Raw genomic sequence first — 20,222 nt, forward strand, 5'->3', positions numbered from 1 at the left:
GCATTAGACGAGGGCATCTCAGACTCAATCCCTTAAGTGATCCAGACAGGGAACATTAATATTGAGTTATTCGTTTTCAGGTACTTCTCAGCCTTTCTGGTAGCTTTCATAGCATGAGCTTCAACAGCTGCAGAGCCGGTTTGGTGTAGTGGTTAAGTGTACGGAATCTAGAGAACCGGGTTTGATTCCTCACTCCTTCACTTGGAGCTGCTGGATGACCTTGGGCAAGCCACAGTTCTGTTGGAGCAGTTCTTGAAAGAGCAGTTCCCTTCAGAGCTCTCTAAGCCCCACCTACCTCACAGGGTGTTTGTTGGGGGGAGGGGAAGGGAAAGGAGTTTATAAACTGCAATTGAAGGGCGGGATATAAATCCAATCTCCTCCTCCTCCTCAATCTTCACTGCTGAAAGGGTTGCTAGCTTTGCTATAGGAAAGATTAGACTAGTAGCCCATGGCCTGTGTCTTCCGTTTCATTTGAGGATGTTTTATGCTGGCCGGAATACAAGGTGCCTGCATGCTAGTGAATGGCATGGAGGGCACCCTGTCTTCAAAAGAGTCCACAATGTGATAGAGTAATTCGCATGTCAGACAAGCAATGATTGGGGATGCTCAAGTAGGGTTCAAACTCAGGAAATCCACTGGGTGATCTTCTCTTAGCCTAATCTACCTCACAGATTGTTGAGAGAATAAAATGCAGCAAGATAAAGCGATGTATGCTGTTCCACCTCCAGGACAGAATAAAAATGAAACACGCCTGGTCTACCCAAATAGCAAAATGAGGTGGTAGAATGGACTATCATTTCAGACTGTAAGTAGGAATGGCACTTTCTAAAACTTCCAAGTACAGCGTAAAAAAGCACCCAAGTAAAAAGCTGGTCTAAGACTTTTCTGCCAAAAGTACGTTTCTCTAGATGCAGTCTGTCTTATAAATTCAAAAGTGACATCCCTTCTAATTTGAAGTGGTATAATAATTCCACCGTCTCACCATTCTAACACCTCGTCTGATTGCAAAGATAAACCTAGCCAAAAATAGAGATATCAATTCAGCTACAAGCTGCAGTATGCTTTGCATATAGGATACCTTTTGTTGTGCAGCCTGGTTTCAACATGGGTGGGTGATTTCAGGTGAAATTAACATAAATTAGTTGTCAAACTATCAGTGTATTATATGCAGTTCTATGGAGTTTCTATCTAGAATGCATTTTGCAACAAAGATCAAGCAGGTGAGAGTTTCCACCACTGTTAGGAGCTGTAAGACCCTATAAACCAATCTCAGTCCCCATCTGAAATACCAAGAACATAATACAAGTAGGCTATAATCCCAGACTGCAGTACAGGGATATAAACAACACAAATATTACACTACACCGCTGGGTTGCTCAGCCTCAGTGGCTCTGCCTAAGAAAGTGTGGTTAAAAAAATACAGACTCGGGTTGCAGGAACCACTTTCATTCTCTTCCCTACCCCCCAATAATGCATCTCTGATGTTTGCTTCCTCTTCATTAGCAGTACACAGAGAACATTGAATGGCTTCATTTTTCACATCTGTGCAAAACATTCTTAGGGTAAATTTTAAAAGACTCATATTTTCCCCTTGTATGAGCTTGAAATAACATGCTTGCTTTTTACCTTTTGGCAAGAGGGAAAGCGATCCACAAGATTTCTGCATTGTCCCAGATAAGCAGCTGTCACCACTCTGATAAAAGCCATAGCATCAAACGTTACCAGGAAATCAGCTCTGCGACAAAAAACCTGCCAGGCTAGTACTTTTATGGCTGTGGAATAGGATCCTGCACTCTCTATCATAGCCCACCCTCTACATGGTACATGCCACCATCCCCCAATCTTTTGAGATCACAGCATTAAACCCACAGCAGTAGTGCCTAGTTACAGGCTAACCAAATTATCATATATGTATTTGATGTCAACAGCATGAGGGCTTTTGGCTACCATCCCAGATTCTGTAGTTGGGCTAGAACCCACCCATTGCACTTTTTTTGGTTATAAAATTTCTTCTTGGTTGGAAAGTGAGAATAGAAGATTAGCAGTGCTATCCTATGCAGTTTTTCCAGTCTAAGCCTACTGAAATTAATGTGCATACAGTGGAATAACTCTGCACATTGTACTGTAGGACTCAACCCACCCAACAATATGAACAATGGTTCAGAGAGAAATGTTTTTTTCTTGGCTTACCTCCATTTACAGCACATGCATTGGGCATGATGAAAGAACTGTTAAGAATGTCTGTTTCAGAAGAAAGTCACACGTTAAACTAAAAATATTTTAATGTTTTATATACTAATTTTGCAATATTTTAGAAATATTTGTAAGATAAAGAGCTACCAAAAAGAGAAAGGCAAAAATATAGTTTTTCTTATTTTTAAAAACTTCAAGGTGCTTGGACTAACAAGTTTTATACAAATCCAGAAATCTGCTTTAAAACTAACAGCCTTATAAATATAGAGCTTCTTCCAGTACAAAAGAGGGAGGGAAAAGAAAGTCATGAGTCAAAATATTGCATGTAGACAACATGGTTAAGAAAACCCTTTCTGATTTTGAAGTCTTTGTAATGATGTGTTGCTGGTTGATGCTGGCACTTTTAAACTATTACTGGGCCTGAATTGCCCAGGTCACTGAGAGACAACCTATACATATGAGCCATATTTTGTATTCTGTTCTGACATGCTTGCCCATAGGGATAACAGATAAGAATTCTTAAACATACATGAAGGATCAATACAAGTAAGTTTCCATCCATACATGAAACAGTGGACACTTCACACGAGAATAAAACACTACATAAGATTATAACGAGGTGTGTGTTTGTGTGTGTGTGTGAAAAAAAGCCTTTTTCTCAAGCCTCACTGAATTGAGTAGGGACACTCAGACTCCACCCTCTTAGCACACAGAGAATCTTTTTGTAAAATATACCAACATCATCCTTTGAAAATAACATAAATCTGTTCTTCACTTTACAATGGCTTTAAATTTTAGACACATTGCAGTATTTACTGAGAAGGTGTGCAGTTTGTCTAGATTCTACAGAAAGGAATTTGTCAGAGACCAATCATGATTTTCTGTTTCAGGGCTTAGCCTTTCTGCTATTACTGAATGCTGGATTGCATGTCAATTCACATTCTACATTGCATTTTAGTTAAATAACATGAAGAGTTCAAATGTCCTCAAGATACAAGGAGGTGCAGAAAGAGGTTTTGACATTTCAGCTCTTAAAGAATGAAACTCTTGCGTTTACAATGCCAGTTTCCTAGCTGAAAATAGATAATTGCATTATTTTGGAAACTCATACTTACTGGATCTCTCTTGCCCAGTGGGGAGAGAGAAGCAGCTTGAAATGTTAATGTCTTTATTTTCACACACCTTAATTTCAATAGCAAAAACACAGTTTTCTTTTTTTAAAAGAGTCTACATTTGAACAATACTGTGCTTGAAGCTAAAGCAACTGTGTAGGCCTACCCTGGCCAGGAGGTTGGTGATTTAGTGAAAATATACTTCAGAAAAGTGAATGAGATGGTCAACTGTAAAAGACAGATTTGTAACAAGTATGAAATGGAGAAACACGGCAGCCAGATCTTATGGCAATATTGCTCCTTCACGTAGTCTTAATATTGACCAGAAGCACAAGGAAAGATCTGCCAACTCATTGAGAAATGCAAGCACCAGACACTGGTCAGTAGGTAATTAGAAGTGGACAGCATACTGGTAAGATGTTGTTGTGGCGATTTCCTTTTAAGTATTTGGTGCAGCTATCAAAAATGATTTTATGAAGCGGCTATCTGACTGGGTTAGAAAGCCAGCTGATAATCACCAGAGGGTGAATTTGGCAGTCAAGCTTTTTTTCTGAGGCTCTCTTCTATGTCTCAGCCAGTGAACATCACAATCTACTATCACCAGGAAAAGACTGCTAAGCTACGCCATCATTGGTGCAAAATAGATGCTGCAAAAAGGCAGCCCTAGAGTAAAATTCCTTCCAACTCATGAACAGTGGGCACTTAAGCGCCTAAATCTCTCTGAGGATCTCACCTGGAAAGGAAACTTTTGCTAGCACCAGGAAGACAGCACTCCACTAATCAGGCTCTGACCCTATATTTATAACCTATGGTCTGAATCAGAAAGTCACTTGCTGGAACAAAAGTAAGTTGATCCTTGCACACAAGTTGAAGTGTGCGGGCTGCCACTAGAGGCTCAGCTCTGGGCCATCCAGTTTAGGAAGCAGCAGCAAAAGAGGTGCTTTGTGATAACGCTCAATGCAGTAGACACTGTATCAATGAAGAGGAGACAAGATTCCTAGGGAATTAAAAAAAAAGTCTGAGGAATTCAGCTGTCATCCCTTCAGCAATCTGAGTTTTTGCAGTGGATGGATCTGGAGTCTCATCTCTCCTCATGCAAGGTGAGTTGGGAGCACCAGCCTCAGCTAGTACCTTAAAAGAATCCAGGTGTAAAACTCCAAAAAGGTAAAGGCTATGGCAAAGTGGACCTCCGGTAGTCCATGCAGCTCTTAGCTGGGCAGTTAAGTGCAAGCAACTGGTGTGGTCCAAAAAAAGGGCACGTTGCAGAATCCACAGCACGCCATGATCCTGTCTCACAAGCGAAGATGTGGTACAGCTTTGGTGACATCACGGAAGAAGGGATGGTTGAGTGCAGTCTTGGCAGAGATCCTCTTATTGGGATCATAATGCAACATTTGCTAAAGAGAATGAGGAGGGAAAGGTTACAGGAATAGACAGGAGACAAAAATGGCCCATCAACATTCTTTGCTCTCAGGGACCCCAAGGGAAGACTTGCTGGAGACAAATATTTGACTCCATTGGGGAACACAAATGTGGTTGAACACCTTTATTGTGCACCAAAGGCAGAAAGACTGCAAGCAACACAAAAAATAACACTACCAATGAAAATAGCAAGGCAATGAGTTAAGTAAAGAGTGGAACTAACAAGTGTTGAGAAAGACAGGCAAAATTGCCACTGCAGGGTGGGGACTCCCAAGGATATGGTTTTATGTTGCTGCCTAAGGACTATTGGATTCTGGGAAAGTGGAACTTGCAGGACAACTCATGCTCAATACCTAACAAAACCATGTTTGATTTTACTGTAGAAAACTATCTTGTAATACTTGAGGAAAGCAGCATGACATGAAATGCAAAAGAAATACTTTTTTTTGTCTTGGTGTTCCTTCAGCCACAATCAGTTTTTGCACCATCACCCAACACCACTTTAACTTGCTATGCACAAAATCTGAATGGTCAAAGATGCATCTTTCTAAACGGCAGGGTTTTTAAAAGTAAAATGGGTAACCTAACCTGTGCGAGGGACTGAAAGTACACTACCACCAGAGTGATTACTCCCTGACAACACTACACAGAACCAGAAGCAGAGAAACTCAGATCTCTTTAACTAAATAAAATGGTAAAATTCTAGACCAAAAAGATGCAAAAGGTAAGGATGAAAGAGTGCAAATGATGTCTGGAGACATTTAGAAATGTAAAATTTCCAGAAATTTTGAAAGCATGAAAAAACATTCCCCCCCCCCCCCAAAAAAAACCCAGATTTGGGGGGAAATTGAAGATGTTGGGGGAAATTGAAAAAATGCATTTTTGTACTTTTTACAGATTGAAAGTCACTGTTACTTTGGGAACATAAAATGCAGTGTGGATAAACTGGCTTGGCATGTTTGACATATTAAAAGTACAGCTTATTCAGAAAATAATAACAAACTGAATTTACTTTTTTTAGTTTTATTTTTTGTTACAAATGGAACTACAAGGTCCTGAAATGTAAAGAACACCTGAACTATAAGGAACATCTTTTGCCAGTTTATGAGAGCTGGCAAAAACCACAACAAAAACCAAAGAAACCACTGACACAACAAAACTAAGAACATTATTTTATCTACTCTAATTCTCCTACTCATCCATAAAGCAAACAGCTGAGAGGACAGAAACAGATCCACCAACTATACCAACAAGATGAAGTCCACAAGCAAAAAGGAACAGGAAGCCTTTTTTCTTTTTGTAACAACTACAGTGCCCCCTAGAGACAGAAATGCATCTTTCTTTTGCATTTGAGAACCTGTATCCTCAGTATTTGAACTGTACTCCAGCATTTGCTTATCCTCAGTGTACAGGAATTGCAATGACTTGATAGTTTACTTAGTCTTACATTAAAGTCTTCATGTTACATAGTTTTAGAAATAATATTGGAGGATTAAATATATCACCTAGTCATAAGTATGTTATTTATCACTGTAAAAGAAAATATTCCATAATCTATTTCCCCCCCAATTTTTCTGGGGGCAAAACAGCTTAAGAAAAAAACAGAGAAAAAAAACACCCCCACCATCTTTCCAGGTTTTCCCCCAGGCCTTTCCATTGCTAGAGACATTTCAGAAACCAGAGTTTATTCATGCCATTTCCCAGTCTTCCTCTTCTTCCACCATGGAACCCAGAGGCATCTTATACAAGAGATCTCCCGTCCAAGCACTGTCCAAACCCAGACCTGCTTAACTTCAGCAATATGGTAGCATTGTGCTCCTCCCAATCTTACTCTAAAACCCAGACGGAAGCCAGATTCTCTGGAATTAGGGCTTCAGCACCCTGCATAGCTCTTTGCCCCTTTCCATAGCCAGCTGAAGGAAACATATGCAACTATGTTTCATTCACATAACTTATGCAATTCAGCTTTTCTGGCTACAGAAAATCCTTGAACTTGGGGAAGCTGGCATAGCGAGCAGTCCCATTCCACTAAGTCGTGCACAGATTTAATACTATATTTTGCTTGTCGAAAGCTTTCACAGCTGGAGTTCATTAGTTGTTGTAGATTTTCCGGGCTGTATGGCCGTGGTCTTGGCAGGTACTACCAACTATATGTCAGGTACTACAATGCCAAGACCACAGCCATACAGCCCGGAAAATTTACAACTATATTTTGCTTCTTCAGAACTGAAGGGCCCTTCCCCCTTCTTCATACTGCCTAAATACTCACCGCCAGAAGTTTCCTGCCCTCCTCATCCAAGGGTGGTACCACTTTACTGAAGTCCTGCCGGGCCCACTTAGGGAAGCTGGGTTTGTAGTCAGGCATGGACGTGACACCAGGCCACACAGTCTCATCCGGAGTGCCCAGGGTGCGGAAGATGCGGAACAGCTGGTCAATTTCTGAGTCCCCTGGGAAAAGAGCTCTACGGGTGATCTGTTCAGGAGGAGACAGAAAGATCAGGGCCGTGGTTTAAAGAGGGTGCCTTGCTTTATCCAGCCATCCCTTCTTACATTCATAGCAGATACAAATTTACTGTGTTCCCACATAACCAAAGGTAAAGCAGAGCTGGGAGGAATTTTACCAATGTTTCCCACTTATACAACACTTTTAATTTGCAAAGGTAGGCCTCCAAGCATCCCTGAATTCATTTTTAAAGGTCTCCTTTACAGAGGGGAAACAGATTTAGAGACAGTCACGTGCTCAACCACACAATTAGACCATGAAAGAGACAAGAGACATTCACGTCTAACCAGATTCAACTGTATCCACCCAATATATCAGAGGCTCAAAATAGATCCAAGGAATCAAAATTTGACTGCTGTAATGTATTAGCGCCCCCACTCACCCACAAGGCAGTTGTTTCCTAGCAGTGTCACTCTTAAGGGTATGCACATGCCTGTACCTCTCCAATAAAGCCAGAGCCGCTCTGATCCATGTCCTAGTAACCTCCCAGCTGGACTACTATAATGGGTTCTATGTGGGGCTGGCCTTCATAATGTGTCAGCAAACAAAGAATGAGCCAAAGAGCAGATTACTCTGGTTTTATGCTCATCTCACCTGGCTTCCAGTTTGTTTCTGGACATGATGCAAGGTGGCACTGGTTACCCTCAAAACCCTAAACGAACCATCCCTCCATACCTTTTGACACAGGTCAAGTTTTATTTGAGATACTTATGCCACACTTTTCTCCCCAATGGGGACACAAAGTGGCTTACAACATCATTTCCCCCTCCTTCATTTTGTCCTCACAACCACGCTGTAAGGTAAGTTAGGCTGAAAGAGAACAATTGGCCCAAAGTCACCCAGCAAGCTTCCACAGTAGTATGGAGATTCTAACCCGGCTCTCTCAGGTCCTAGTCCAACACTCTAACTGCTATACCATGCTGGAATGCAATCTTATGCCATGATCTCCATTACGTGAGGTGAGGCAAACATTTTAGAGTCCATCTAGATCGGTATTGTTTACTCAGACTGGCAACAGCTCTCTACATTCTCAAGCAGAGAAAGGTCTTTCCCACCTTTGCTAGCCAAAGGCTGTGGTCACACGGAGCATTAGCCACGCTACAGAGACAGAAGATAGGCGGATTTTCCGGGCACGATCACAGCGCCACATCTGGGAAGCGTAGAGCTCCCGTGGCGAACCCGAGGCTTCCCACAGAAGATGCGGGGTAAAAAACTAGTACCTCCGAGGTATTAGTTTCCGGAAACCGCGGGGCAAGGGCGGGCGCCTAATCACGTTTCCGGTGGTAGGTCGTGGCATCCTGCGCCCACCCATGTCCCGTCGCTAAGTTGTTTTTTTTTAAGTCTCCACGGCACAAGCACCCAACGGCGCATGCGCACACTTCCATTTAAAAACAAACAACACAGCCCCCTCCTCTTTTCCGTACCCCCCCCCTCCTGGCTTGGTCTGCTCGAGAGGAACTCTCTGCACCGGGTGGCAGAGGGGGAGGTGCAGGGGGGGCCTGGCGGGAGGGCGGCCCGGCTGAAGCTCCTCCTGGAGGGGACCAGACGGAGGACAGTTTGCATTCCTCTGCAGCCCTGGAAGGGGTTAAACCCGCGGAGCCTTTTGCTAGAGAGGCCGCTTCTTTGCCGCGCCGCAGGATTGCCTGTGATCGGCACCTCCCCCCTAACCACGGGACTTCGACGGGATGTCTGATTGCGCAGCTGTGCATTATTTTGCTCCGGGGCAAACAGCCCCGCTTCCCCCCCCACACACATTTTCCTGCCCGTGTGACTGGGGCCAAGATACTTTTAAGTGGAGATGCCAGGGGTCAAACTTGGGACCTGCTTCATGCAAGGCCTGTTTGCTACCACAGAGGTATGATCCTTCTCCCAATTAATTAAGGCAACAGGAAGCTCTTTCTGTGTAGCTCTCACTCCATGCCTGGAAGGTCCACCTTACCTCCCCTCTGCCTAACTTCCACCAGTGGGCAAGGACTTTTTTATATCTACAGACCTTCCCTGGTTATTGAATTGACTGTTGCTACCTCTGATTAATTTTTAAATATTTTAAAGCTGGTTTTTCAGGGACACCCAAAGTGGCTTTTAAAAATAAAAATACAGAGAAATGCCTCACAAATAAACCCCGTTATACCTCACAAAAAAGGCAACAAAAATAAGCACTAAACACCCTACAGAGACCAGTAAATGTAAACTGAAATACCCACATTTTATATCCCTGGAGAAAGATGAATAAATATCAGTGGACAGGGCATTCCAGCATGTGGGGAACTACAGCAGCGGAGGCACCCCAGTTTTCTAAACTGACATACAGAGCCAGGCCTGATTTCTGATCAATATTTCTCGTACTGACTTTATATATTTTTATACTGCTTTCATTTTGTAGGTCACTTTGAGCACCTTTCTACAGAAAAGCAGCAAAACAGGTATCTATATTTTTAATAATGATAGATGCGTTGAAGGTGCAGGCACCCATCTTTGCCAAACAAAGACTGCAGGGTGCTCCAACCCACAAAGGGTTAAGTAGATTTCGAGGAAAGGAATGCTGGGCTCGAAAGCTCCCATGGGAATTATTCCATACCCCCCCCCCACTGACGCACAGCCTTCTGCATGTGACACAGCTCTTTGGAATACAAGCATGCCCACACAGCCCATGGGGAAAGAAGCAGTCTTCCCAAAGCCTTAGTTCAGGCCTCAGAAGGCAAGCCCACAACAGATCTTGTCTGTTTCCCCCTTCCCGGTTCTACGAATGCTTCTGCTCCAGGGAAGGATAATGACACAAGCTGCTTCCTCCTCCATAAGGTGATGCCAAGTCAACTGATTCTTGTCAGCAGGTCTTCACAAGGGAATGAAGTGGGGAGCGTTTGATATGGGCTGACCCCCACTTCACACAGAAATCCATGAATGAAGATTCAGAAGGCTTTTGACAGCCAACGCAGGCTGGAACAGCACTGAGCTTACAGCACTAAAATGTGCCAGATGGGAATTATTCAACAATCCACAAATGCAAGTTACGTGAGCCAGGCATTATCTACGTGAATCCATTCAAGTTGCGTTTTTAAAAAAATTGGGTCACAAATTATTTCACATTTATGGGTAGAATTCGAAATTGTTTGACTGATGCACTTGGGTAACAGCTAAAGAGATACAAAGCAGGGGTGTGGGGGAAACCTGCCCTTTCAGCTACTCAACTTCCCCACTCTAGAGCACAGAAAGGTGTGTTTGCCCTTATAATGAGCCAGCCCAATGGTCTCTCATGGCCAGTTCTGTCAGCCGTGACTGACATCTAGGATATCAGGTGGGCATCTTCCCCAGATCTGACCAGGGAAAAAAAGCTGTCCTCTGGCCTGTACTAGCTAAGCCCTGTAAGAGAAACTGACCAGACCCTTTCTACAGACTTATTTGATGGCATTACTTGGGGGGGGGGGAGCCTAGTCTTGCATCTGAGTAAATACAGCATTTTGCCAGAAAAGTGACCCCTCCCGCCCGGAAAAAGAAACTGGATCAGTAAAGTAATGGGCCTGGTTTAGGTGTATACCCATCATGCTTTTCTGTGTGTGCATTACACTTTCAAGTGAATATGTCTCTCCAGATTTCCCTTACAGTGAACCACATGGCTCATTTGCAAGAGTCATTTATTTGCCTTCCAAGCAACCCTTTGTACAAGTCTTGGTTTCCATTGGAGATGGTCTGGCCGAGATGTTTGGCGGCGTCCTCGGTTGGGGGCACTGGACTAGATGGTCCACTAACTTAGGATTCTAATAATGCAAAGGTGAACTGAATCAATCCTTTCCCCAAAAGCTATTTCTAGAAAATATATGGGTCAGATTGTCATCTCCTTCCACAGCAATCCCCTGCTGTTGTTTTTTTTTTCATGTCAGGAAAGCAGACACTCACAGGAGGTCAACAAGGGATCATTTGCATCATATTGGCATTTGTACTGATACTTCTCCTCCCACCTCATTACCAGGGTAGTCTATTCACATCTTCTACTTCTCTTCTCCAAGGTATTGGGTCCAAAGGAAGGATTCTGTTAGAGACTGGAGACTTCAGCACAACAGAACCCATGGGTTTTCTGCTCATCTCCATCACCTGCCTGGTACCACAGCCTGCCCATGACCACTTTGCTTCCCAGTACCTCTTCCATTTCCCTAAAGAATACGTACCATTTCTGCAAAGATGCAACCCAGACTCCAGATGTCTACAGCTGTTGAGTAGTATTTGCAACCAAGTAGAATTTCTGGAGCCCGATACCAGAGGGTCACCACCTGGGGTAAAACACAACCATAATTCACTTCTCACCTGTCCTGCCCATGTAGCAATTAGGTGACAAACTTTTCACTGTTCCTCTCTGCAGGCAGGAGCACACAGAGCAGAGACTGGGAAGAGGATCTTAACAGCTGCATAGACCATTCCCTGGTCAAGGTCATAGCTATTTTGAATACAGCCTACATCTTTTCTTCCTTCCCTGCCTCCTCCTCCCAAAAACACATTTTTAAAAAAACCAGTATTCTCATCCCCAACTACCAAGGATTGAAAATGTGCATCGAACCATCATCCTGGGCTACTAGAACACTACCTTCATGTTCCAGACCTTAACAAAACAGCACTTTTAATGCCCAAGCTATTTCACAGCCCTAGCTTGCTTATGCTCACAAGAAATCTGAGCACAGCTTGTCCTCATTCTCATCTTTGTGTGTTCTTTCTCTCCCCCCAACACAGCTTCTCAATGACAAGCCCTGATGGCATCTGAATTACTCATTCATTCTCATTTATGAAAAAGCCACAGTTTACAGAACTGCACTCTAACCTACAGGTTGCGAGATGATTCTTTTTGAGGAACAGAATGTGGAAAAGCACTCAGAAGTCTCAGACTAGATTCAAAATCGTAGGCCAGGTTGTTCTGGAGATCTCTATATCATGGATAAAGGGGAGAAGTCATCCTATGTGCCATCCCACGCATCCTATCAGTTTGGTGTAGTGGTTAAGTGTGCGGACTCTAATCTGGGAGAACGGGGTTTGATTCCCCACTCCACCATTTGTGCCTGCTGGATAACATTGGGCAAGCCATAGCTCTGGCACAGCTGTTCTTGAAAAAGAGCAGTCTCTGTCAAAGCTCTCTCAGCCCCACCTACCTCACAGGGTGTCTGTTGTGGGGAGGGGAAGGGAAAGGAGTTTGTAAGCCGCTCTGAGACTCCTTTGGGTAGTGAAGAGCGGGGTACAAATCCAGTCTCTTCTCTCTTCTTCTTTAGGGTGACAGGGCAACAAACTTGATAACAAGGATGAGAAAATTTTGGAAAGGTTATTAGGTGAAAAGCCCACAAATTAATGTTTCCTCAATCAGACAACAGACTAAAGCCCACGCAGAAGTCAGAGCTTGAAGATGCTCACCTCGTGGGTATAGGTTCGCACCGGCACGCCAAATGCTCGGGCAAGCCCAAAGTCAGCCAGTTTTATTGCTCCCTCAGCATTGATCAGCAGGTTCTGTGGTTTGAGGTCACGGTGGAGCACACGGTGCGAGTGGCAGAAGGCAAGGCCTTGCAGAAGCTGGAACAGGTAGCTCTAGGGGGGAGGGAGCGGTGCAAAAGGGTTGAGAAAGAATAGCCGCACAAACCAGAAAGCTGTCTCTCTTACAGGCATAACTTTGACATAAAGAGCTGATGGGTACCAACCCAAGCGCCCTACAGTCACCTTAGAGTTCTGGCTGTAGCCTCTTAAGAGGACCCATTAACCCTGAATCCATTCCTATAATTATCTTCTTTTCATCATGACATTTTAAAAAGGAATGTAATGATGGGGAGGGGATTTGGGTCATATGTGCCAGAACTCTGAATCATCCTAAGTGGTTATGCTCAGAAGTCCCAAGTGGTTTGAAGGGGCTGAATTTATTGGCTTATTCAGTGTTTGATTGGCTTATTTGGGCTTTTATTTATTTATTTATTTTTTAACATTTGCCTTTGGTTTCTGAGTTGTCTGAAAAGAATCATGGCAGGGATTGGGTTGTTGTTGTTGTTTTGTCCCAGTCATAAGGACTAGAAACTTGAAGCACAAGCTAAGGTACTACTGTAGCCAAGGGAGAGGAGGGTTACATGGCTCAGTGGAACCACCTTTGGCCCATAGGGTCACACAGATCTCAGTAGTTTTGATACTACCCACAAAGGGAGGCCAAGGTGAAAATATCATGAAGCCACATGAACTTCACCCTGAGTGATATCAAGTGTTATTCAAAAGCAAGCCAGACTAAGCTTTAGTCATCCCTACTGATATGGGATCTATGCATGCTTGTGTGGGTGGCCTAAATGTGCTCACAGTAGCTCCTGCAGGTGCAAGAACTTCCTTGTCTACTTCAAAGGCAGAGTCAGCCCTGGGTGTGCATTCCATTCTGCGCACAAACCATCCTCAATGCTGAAGTAAATGAGAGAAGCCTTTGCAGGTGGGGAGCACATTTATGCTCTTGCAACTAGCACATCCAGGGCCCAAGAAGCATTTTATTTTTCCTCTGCAGCTGGTCACCTTGATAAGGGGCAACTCTACACCACTGATGGAAGTCGAAGAATCCATGAACTTCTTGAGGTCCTGATTCAGAAATTCAAAGACCAAGTACAGTTTGTTCTCTGTGTGGATCACATCCAGCAACCTGGGAAATCAAGGAGAGAGGGAGAAGAACAAACAAAAAGAAGAGGAATTTGATAAGGAAACGTTGAAGCAAAATATGGCTAATGCCATAATAACTGCAGTGTTCCTATCTTCAAGGAAGAGACCAGGGATGTTCAAGAAGTCCTTGTAGCACTGAGATTAGCAGAAACCAAATTACTGGGAAAGAAGATCTGCCCCTTTTCTGACTGTTGCAATTCTCTCAAGCATCTGGGGTTGGCCACCATTTATGCTCTTGCAACTAGCACATCCAGGGCCCAAGAAGCATTTTATTTTTCCTCTGCAGCTGGTCACCTTGATAAGGGGCAACTCTACACCACTGATGGAAGTCGAAGAATCCATGAACTTCTTGAGGTCCTGATTCAGAAATTCAAAGACCAAGTACAGTTTGTTCTCTGTGTGGATCACATCCAGCAACCTGGGAAATCAAGGAGAGGGGGAGAAGAACAAACAAAAAGAGGAGTTTGATAAGGAAAGGTTGAAGCAAAATATGGCTAATGCCGTAATAACTGCAGTGTTCCTATCTTCAAGGAAGAGACCAGGGATGTTCAAGAAGTCCTTGTAGCACTGAGATTAGCAGAAACCAAATTACTGGGAAAGAAGATCTGCCCCTTTTCTGACTGTTGCAATTCTCTCAAGCATCTGGGGTTGGCCACAAGAAGATATCGTACACTGGATGGGTGAGAATATCTCTATGGGGCTAACACGTTAGGTTTTTATATAGCATGTCCCTGGGTTCCCCACTGACTTTCAGATATCAGCTGCGTATTCACACTGAGAACTCAAGCACCAAGCCTGTGGGATCCCCTATTCAGTCTGGAACTGTCGTACACAGGGAGATGTGTAATAAATGAAGATATAAAAAAGCACTTGCCCTCTGTGCCATTTTCCTAACCTGAGACAGCTCTGGGGTTGTTATTTTTCCCCACTGGGAAAACCCACATGTACCCCATCAGTAAGCATTTAGCCCCTTCCCCACCCAAGGGAAACAGCATCCCTCTAGGGTTGTTTCCGGTCAGGAAAATGGTACTCGGTGGGGGTGACACTTAAGACCCTTCTCCCCAAAGTCCCAACCCACAATGGGTCCCCCCTTGCGCTTGGGACCCACGTTTCCTTTGGGAACTTGCAGCTGATGTGTGGCTGAAACTCCTTGGGGCAGATCCAGGGACAATACATGGAAAACCTCCTGTGTAATTAGCCTCTATTTTAGACTGGACTTTCCTAAATATAGTTGAGAGATGGAAGGTGCAGAGCTGTGTCGTTGTAAATGAATCTACGGGATTCCTCCAAGTACTTTTCCCCCAGAGTCTTTCTCTGCCAACTCAAGTCACTTACTTGACGATGTTGGGGTGGTTCAGTTCCTTGAGCAGAGAGATCTCCCGGATAGCTGTGCTTGGAACGCCTTCTGTTTCCCTATAAGCAAAGAGGGTAGACAAGGAGAGAAGGGACAAGGTTTAGGCTACAAGACTGAGCTAACCATGGTTTTGCTCCACGGATATTCAGATGTACAAAACTGAGCAAACAGTGAGCAGAAGTTGTTTTATAATATGAACAGCCATTCCACAAAGGCATACAGTATTGTGGTCTTGCCCAGTTCGCTCTGGGCCTTCCAAATTAGTCTTCCTCTACAGTTAGGCTGGCTGTTATCAAGTAGACAAAGGAGCATTCCTGGGGCCCAGGGCTTTTCCACCAATGGGGTGGAGTCCATCTAGTACAAGCAGAGTACTGTTTGCAGAAATTAACTTTCCTATCTCCTCCCACCCCAAATCTGCTGTGCCTCCCCCAAACTGTCCCAGGGGAATTTAGCAGGCTCCCAGAATTAGTACCGGGGATTAGCCAAAACAAGCCTCCTTTTTCCACTGGCACAAAATATTATTAGTATTCACTCCAATGGAAGCTGCAGTTTGTTGACAGCATTGCTGCATGCCTCAACCAGAAATGTAACAAGACTTTGCATATAAATTGTCTGTACAGACATGCCCATCAATACTAAATTTTTGAGTGGAGTCGCAAGCATCATTTTACTCGGTCTGATGATCAAGAACCCTGGAAATGTTAAGTCATTACCAAACATCCAACAATATTATTTGTTTGTTACTATCATGAGACCTGAATGTAGTGGGAGGGGAGCTCTCATTCATACTCCAGCTACTGAAACAATCAAATATGCCATGTTTGCAACGTCACGTTCACAACTTTCAAGGACTAGAGGCTTAAAAAATTAAAAGCAAACGGAAGGAGCCACAAGAAGCGCAAATGGTCTTGTGAAACTACATATTGCCAACAGAGTTGGTTTCCTCTCCTGGTTTTACCAATGAAAACATTAGGCACAACGACTGCAAAGAGTGTTGATAGTGCCAAACATCTCTTCCAATGGGACAGCTCATTTCTGAATGCACACTTCAGCTAATTAATCTATTAGCAACAGTGAAGTCCTCACTGATTTCAATGCTATGAAACCAATTCTGTATTTTTCAACTAAAATCTCTTTTGGCATAAGAGTGCGTACGTTTGTGAGCTATGCAGGTCTTGTTAACTGAAAAGATTACCTATTCCTAAACTCATACACTTTGTTTCACTACAGACAGCTGCATACCCTTAGTTTCTGGGATCACAACAGAATATATATTTTAGAAGCTGAGTTCACTGTACATGTTCACTGTATGGCAGTGGAGGCAACGATGGCGGCGGCGATCCTGGCGTGGACGGCATTGGTGGTGCGGCGAGCAAGGTGGTGGCGAGCAAGGCAAGGTGCGCGTTTGAGCGATCCCTGGTGGCGGAGAAGGAGTACACCGAGGGCTGCCGTGAAGAGAGAAGAAAGGGGCGTGCGCAGATGCCGAGTTCCGGCTCAGCGGAGCCGGAAAGGACGTGGCCGGGCTGGAAAGTAGGCGGAGCTGCGCGCCTGAGGAGATCGCCACCACTGAACGCCGGAGACGCCAGAGAAAGAACAACCCGCTGGACCAGGAGACCCGACCATGCCGAGCCAACGGAGAAACAGCAATAGCCACCACAGAGGGGGTGCCGGTAGGTTGTCCCACCACCCCTTCATACATTGTGGCCCTAGCTAGGAACACAGGTGATTAGCACCAGAAACCCTGTAAGCCGCTCTGAGACCCTAGCCATGGGACAAGAGCGGGATATCAAGTCTAATGTAAATAAATAAATAAATAACAAGTCAGGTGCTTAAGCAGCTCCAAAATTATGCAAGTAACTCCCCAATAGGGCTGTCTGGCCCAGGGAAATGGCAGGTGGGGAGCAGGTGCCCCCCCCATGCAGTGGTCTCAAAATAATGTTTCTTGCAACTTCTGTGTGACTGCAGGGAAAGTGAGCTGGATCCAGGTTCCCCATACAGCACTCATTAAAAAATATATTGTGCAGGTTGGCCCTTCAAGTTAACTTATTAGTAACAAACCAAGATCTTGAGTGGATTTCGGCAAGAAATTTTTTGAGTTCCACTGCAATGGAACTAGACACAGCGTTCAGCAGCTCCTAAACCAACTGCAATAACATGCAGTAATAAAGATCAGGTTGTCTCTGGGAACATGCAGAGTGCATTCCCACCACCACATGTATGGGGTTCAAAACTGTGTTCCAGTATAGACTGAAGCCTGCATTTTAGAAATCTGTCATTGGGTTTGAGCTGCCCATTTCTCCCCTATAGTTATTTACCTTACTTTGCAATGGATTCCATAAAGGCTAGCTAGGCCAGGCCTTCCAAATGTATACAGTTAGGCCTTGTTTTGCTATCCAATGCCTCAGCAATTTTTCCACACCCAATAAAACAATAACAGAACAGGCAGAGAGTCCTTGCTTAGATAACAACCAAGTTAGGCAAGCACAATGGGGGCAGGAACTATCTGCTCTTTGCAAGGTTCTCTCTTGCCAACAGTGTGTGCTGAAGTTCACTTGGAAAGGGCTTAAGCATCCTTGGCTGGCCTAGCTCCGAATTTTAGATCTATGGTAACTGGCAACAGTTGCCCAGAGATGGATGGAAAGTCACTCTGCACATGCTCAGGGAAGAGATTCAACACACACACACAGGTTTCAGAACCAGCTTGTGATGGCCAGTAATAGGGAACCTAGACTCCAGTCTGCACTGACATGGTCCAATTTTCTACTGCCATCCATCCCACAGACAGAAAATCAGCTGCCTTTCTACAGGAGCCCATTTCAATGTATATATTGAGCATAAAGATAGCCAGTCTCTCTCTCTCCACAGCTAAACAGACTCCGGATTTCTTTCGCGGTCTCTTCTTCACTCATACCCCCTCCCCGCAATGGCCTCATTCCGTTTTGATCACCGCCTAACTCTGCGAGCCGTCTACGTGCTCAAAGACTTCGAGCACCCTGCCCTGGGGCAACCTGGCATTTCCACTTAAGGGAAATCATCTTATCATTAAAACAGAGCAGGCAGACACGGAGGCGGATCTCATCGCCATCGCATCACTTTCTACAGACTTCAACAAGCGCTAGAGGGCTGCGGGGAGAGAAGGCGGGGATCGAGGAAGAACGATCAGGGCACAGAAGACGGGCGGAGGAAGGACCAAGCTAGCAGGCTCGGATTACACAGACACACACACACACTTTTCCCAGGGCCCTTTGCTCGTCACCCAGCCATTCATTAGAAGGGGGGGGGGGATCAATAACAGCCGTGCGGCTCCTTCGAAACAAACACATTTATTCTTGCAATAACTTTATGGAGCAAAACCCCTTTGGCAAATGCATGAAGGAAACACACACTTCTCACATGTAACTATTCCAAGGGGGGCAAAGAGAAGGTCAGATGATTCTTTCTGCTCCCTCCCAGCCGAGCTGTTTCAAACAGCAAAGAGGCTAGCGCCCCACCCACCCCCAGTCGGGTTCTTGTTTGGTTTTGGAGGGTGGGTGGCAGACGAGGGGGAGAGTTGCTGGGGGACTCACGTGTCCAGGCGGATTTTCTTCAGCGCCACCACCTCGCCGGTGACTTTGTTCTTCGCTTTATACACCACGCCGTAGGTCCCCTCCCCGATCTTCTCCACTTTCTGGAAGTTCTCCATGGAAGGAGAAGCCGGCAAAGATGGATCCCAGTTTGCCTTCGAGACCCCAGGAGGCCAGGGAAGAGAGTGTTTTCAGAAAAGAAGGAAGGAAGGAAGGAAGGAAGGAAGGAGCTAGCAAGGTCCAGGCGGGGGCCGGGGCACCGATCAGCGGTCGGGCGGTGGACGGTGCGGTTGGGAAAGGCCAGCCTCGCCACGCGCCCACCTGACGCGGGGGGAACCTGGTGTATTTTTTACTCGACAGTTGGCCGGTCGCTCTTTCTTTTCCCGCGCGCGGAAATAAGAAATTTGCAACAAAGCTGTTGCCTCCAAGTCCCCTCCTCCTTCCCAACCGCTTCCCGCGTTCCTTTCGCCCCGCCTACCCTTCCATCCGATTGGCTGCGACGCACGTTACGAAGCACGTTGAGGAAGGGTGGGAGGGAAGGAAGGACGAGGGAGTCTTCTTAAAGGGCTCCGGACTTCCACCCAGAACACTTACAAAATTAAGGGGCTTGTGGGGGAGAGTCAGTATTTTTATATTTGGGGCGGGCAAAATAGAGGAATGTATGCAGTGAGTGTTTCGGCTTTAGCCTACCTTAGTAACCCCAGTGCTTTTCAGAATAACTGTTTTCCTGATAGATCGTGGATGTTATTTTGCCTCTTTGTTTTTAATAAGTTTTGCATTTTACATTTTGTTGTAAGCCGCCTCGGGAAGAGATGCGATGAGAAATACATTGATGAACTGGCAGTGCAACCCTATGCGGAGTCACTCCAAGGCCAGAGTAACTCTTCAAGTGAAGTCCCATTTATGATGCATTTACAGGATTCTAGTCCTGAGATGACAGTAGCATAGATTAGCTAGCTGGATTGGCCCTATCTTGGAGGCGGCAATTTTCGAGCTAGATTTAGCTGAAGGAGAACGTTCCATCATCTTTGTTTCCTTCCAGTTAACTTCAAGATGGAGATCTATTACATAGCTGCAAAGTAGATTCAGGTAGGTCAGAAGCAGCAGAACAGAAGAGTCATAAGAACATAAGAGAAGCCAATGTTGGATCAGGCCAAAGGCCCATCCCGTCCAACACTCTGTATCACACAGTGGCCAGAAATACCAGTGCCATCAGGAGGTCCACCAGTGGGGCCCGGACATTAGAAGCCCTCCCACTGTTGACCCCCCCCCCCAGCACCAAGAGCCCCTATCACTTGCCCCAGAGCCCCTATCTATACCATGTGGCTAATAGCCACTGATGGACCTCTGCTCCATATGCTTATCTAATTCCCTTTTGAAGCCATCCATGCTTGTAGCCGCTGCCACCTCCTGTGGCAGTGAAT

The 20,222-nt window shown here is 45.0% G+C and overlaps 1 protein-coding gene across 1 annotated transcript; it reads right to left on the reverse strand.

The window, feature by feature from the left end:
* Positions 1-4,125: 4,125 nt before the first annotated feature.
* On the reverse strand, positions 4,126-18,978 carry CDK2 (cyclin-dependent kinase 2). Its single transcript, XM_015405883.1, has 7 exons — positions 18,802-18,978; positions 15,217-15,294; positions 14,176-14,299; positions 12,619-12,789; positions 11,394-11,495; positions 6,997-7,200; positions 4,126-4,702 (listed from the first exon to the last, which is right to left on the reverse strand). Exons 1-7 carry the CDS (start codon positions 18,915-18,917, stop codon positions 4,598-4,600), a joined length of 900 nt encoding a protein of 299 aa, XP_015261369.1. The 5' UTR covers positions 18,918-18,978; the 3' UTR covers positions 4,126-4,597.
* Between the last annotated feature and the right edge of the window lie 1,244 nt (positions 18,979-20,222).

Source organism: Gekko japonicus, unplaced genomic scaffold (genome assembly GCF_001447785.1).
Source record: "Gekko japonicus isolate JY-2015 unplaced genomic scaffold, Gekko_japonicus_V1.1 scaffold246, whole genome shotgun sequence".
Lineage (NCBI taxonomy): Eukaryota > Metazoa > Chordata > Lepidosauria > Squamata > Gekkonidae > Gekko > Gekko japonicus.

What these genes read in the sequence shown, in the direction of transcription:
- CDK2 (XM_015405883.1), bottom strand. Translation starts at nt 18,917, where the DNA reads ATGGAGAACTTCCAGAAAGTGGAGAAGATCGGGGAGGGGACCTACGGC. An exon ending in AACCACCCCAACATCGTCAA is followed by an intron (nt 14,300 to 15,216) that starts GTAAGTGACTTG and finishes TTGATTTCCCAG; the next exon opens with GTTGCTGGATGTGATCCACA. An exon ending in TAGAGTTGCCCCTTATCAAG is followed by an intron (nt 12,790 to 14,175) that starts GTGACCAGCTGC and finishes CCTCCCCCCTAG; the next exon opens with AGCTACCTGTTCCAGCTTCT.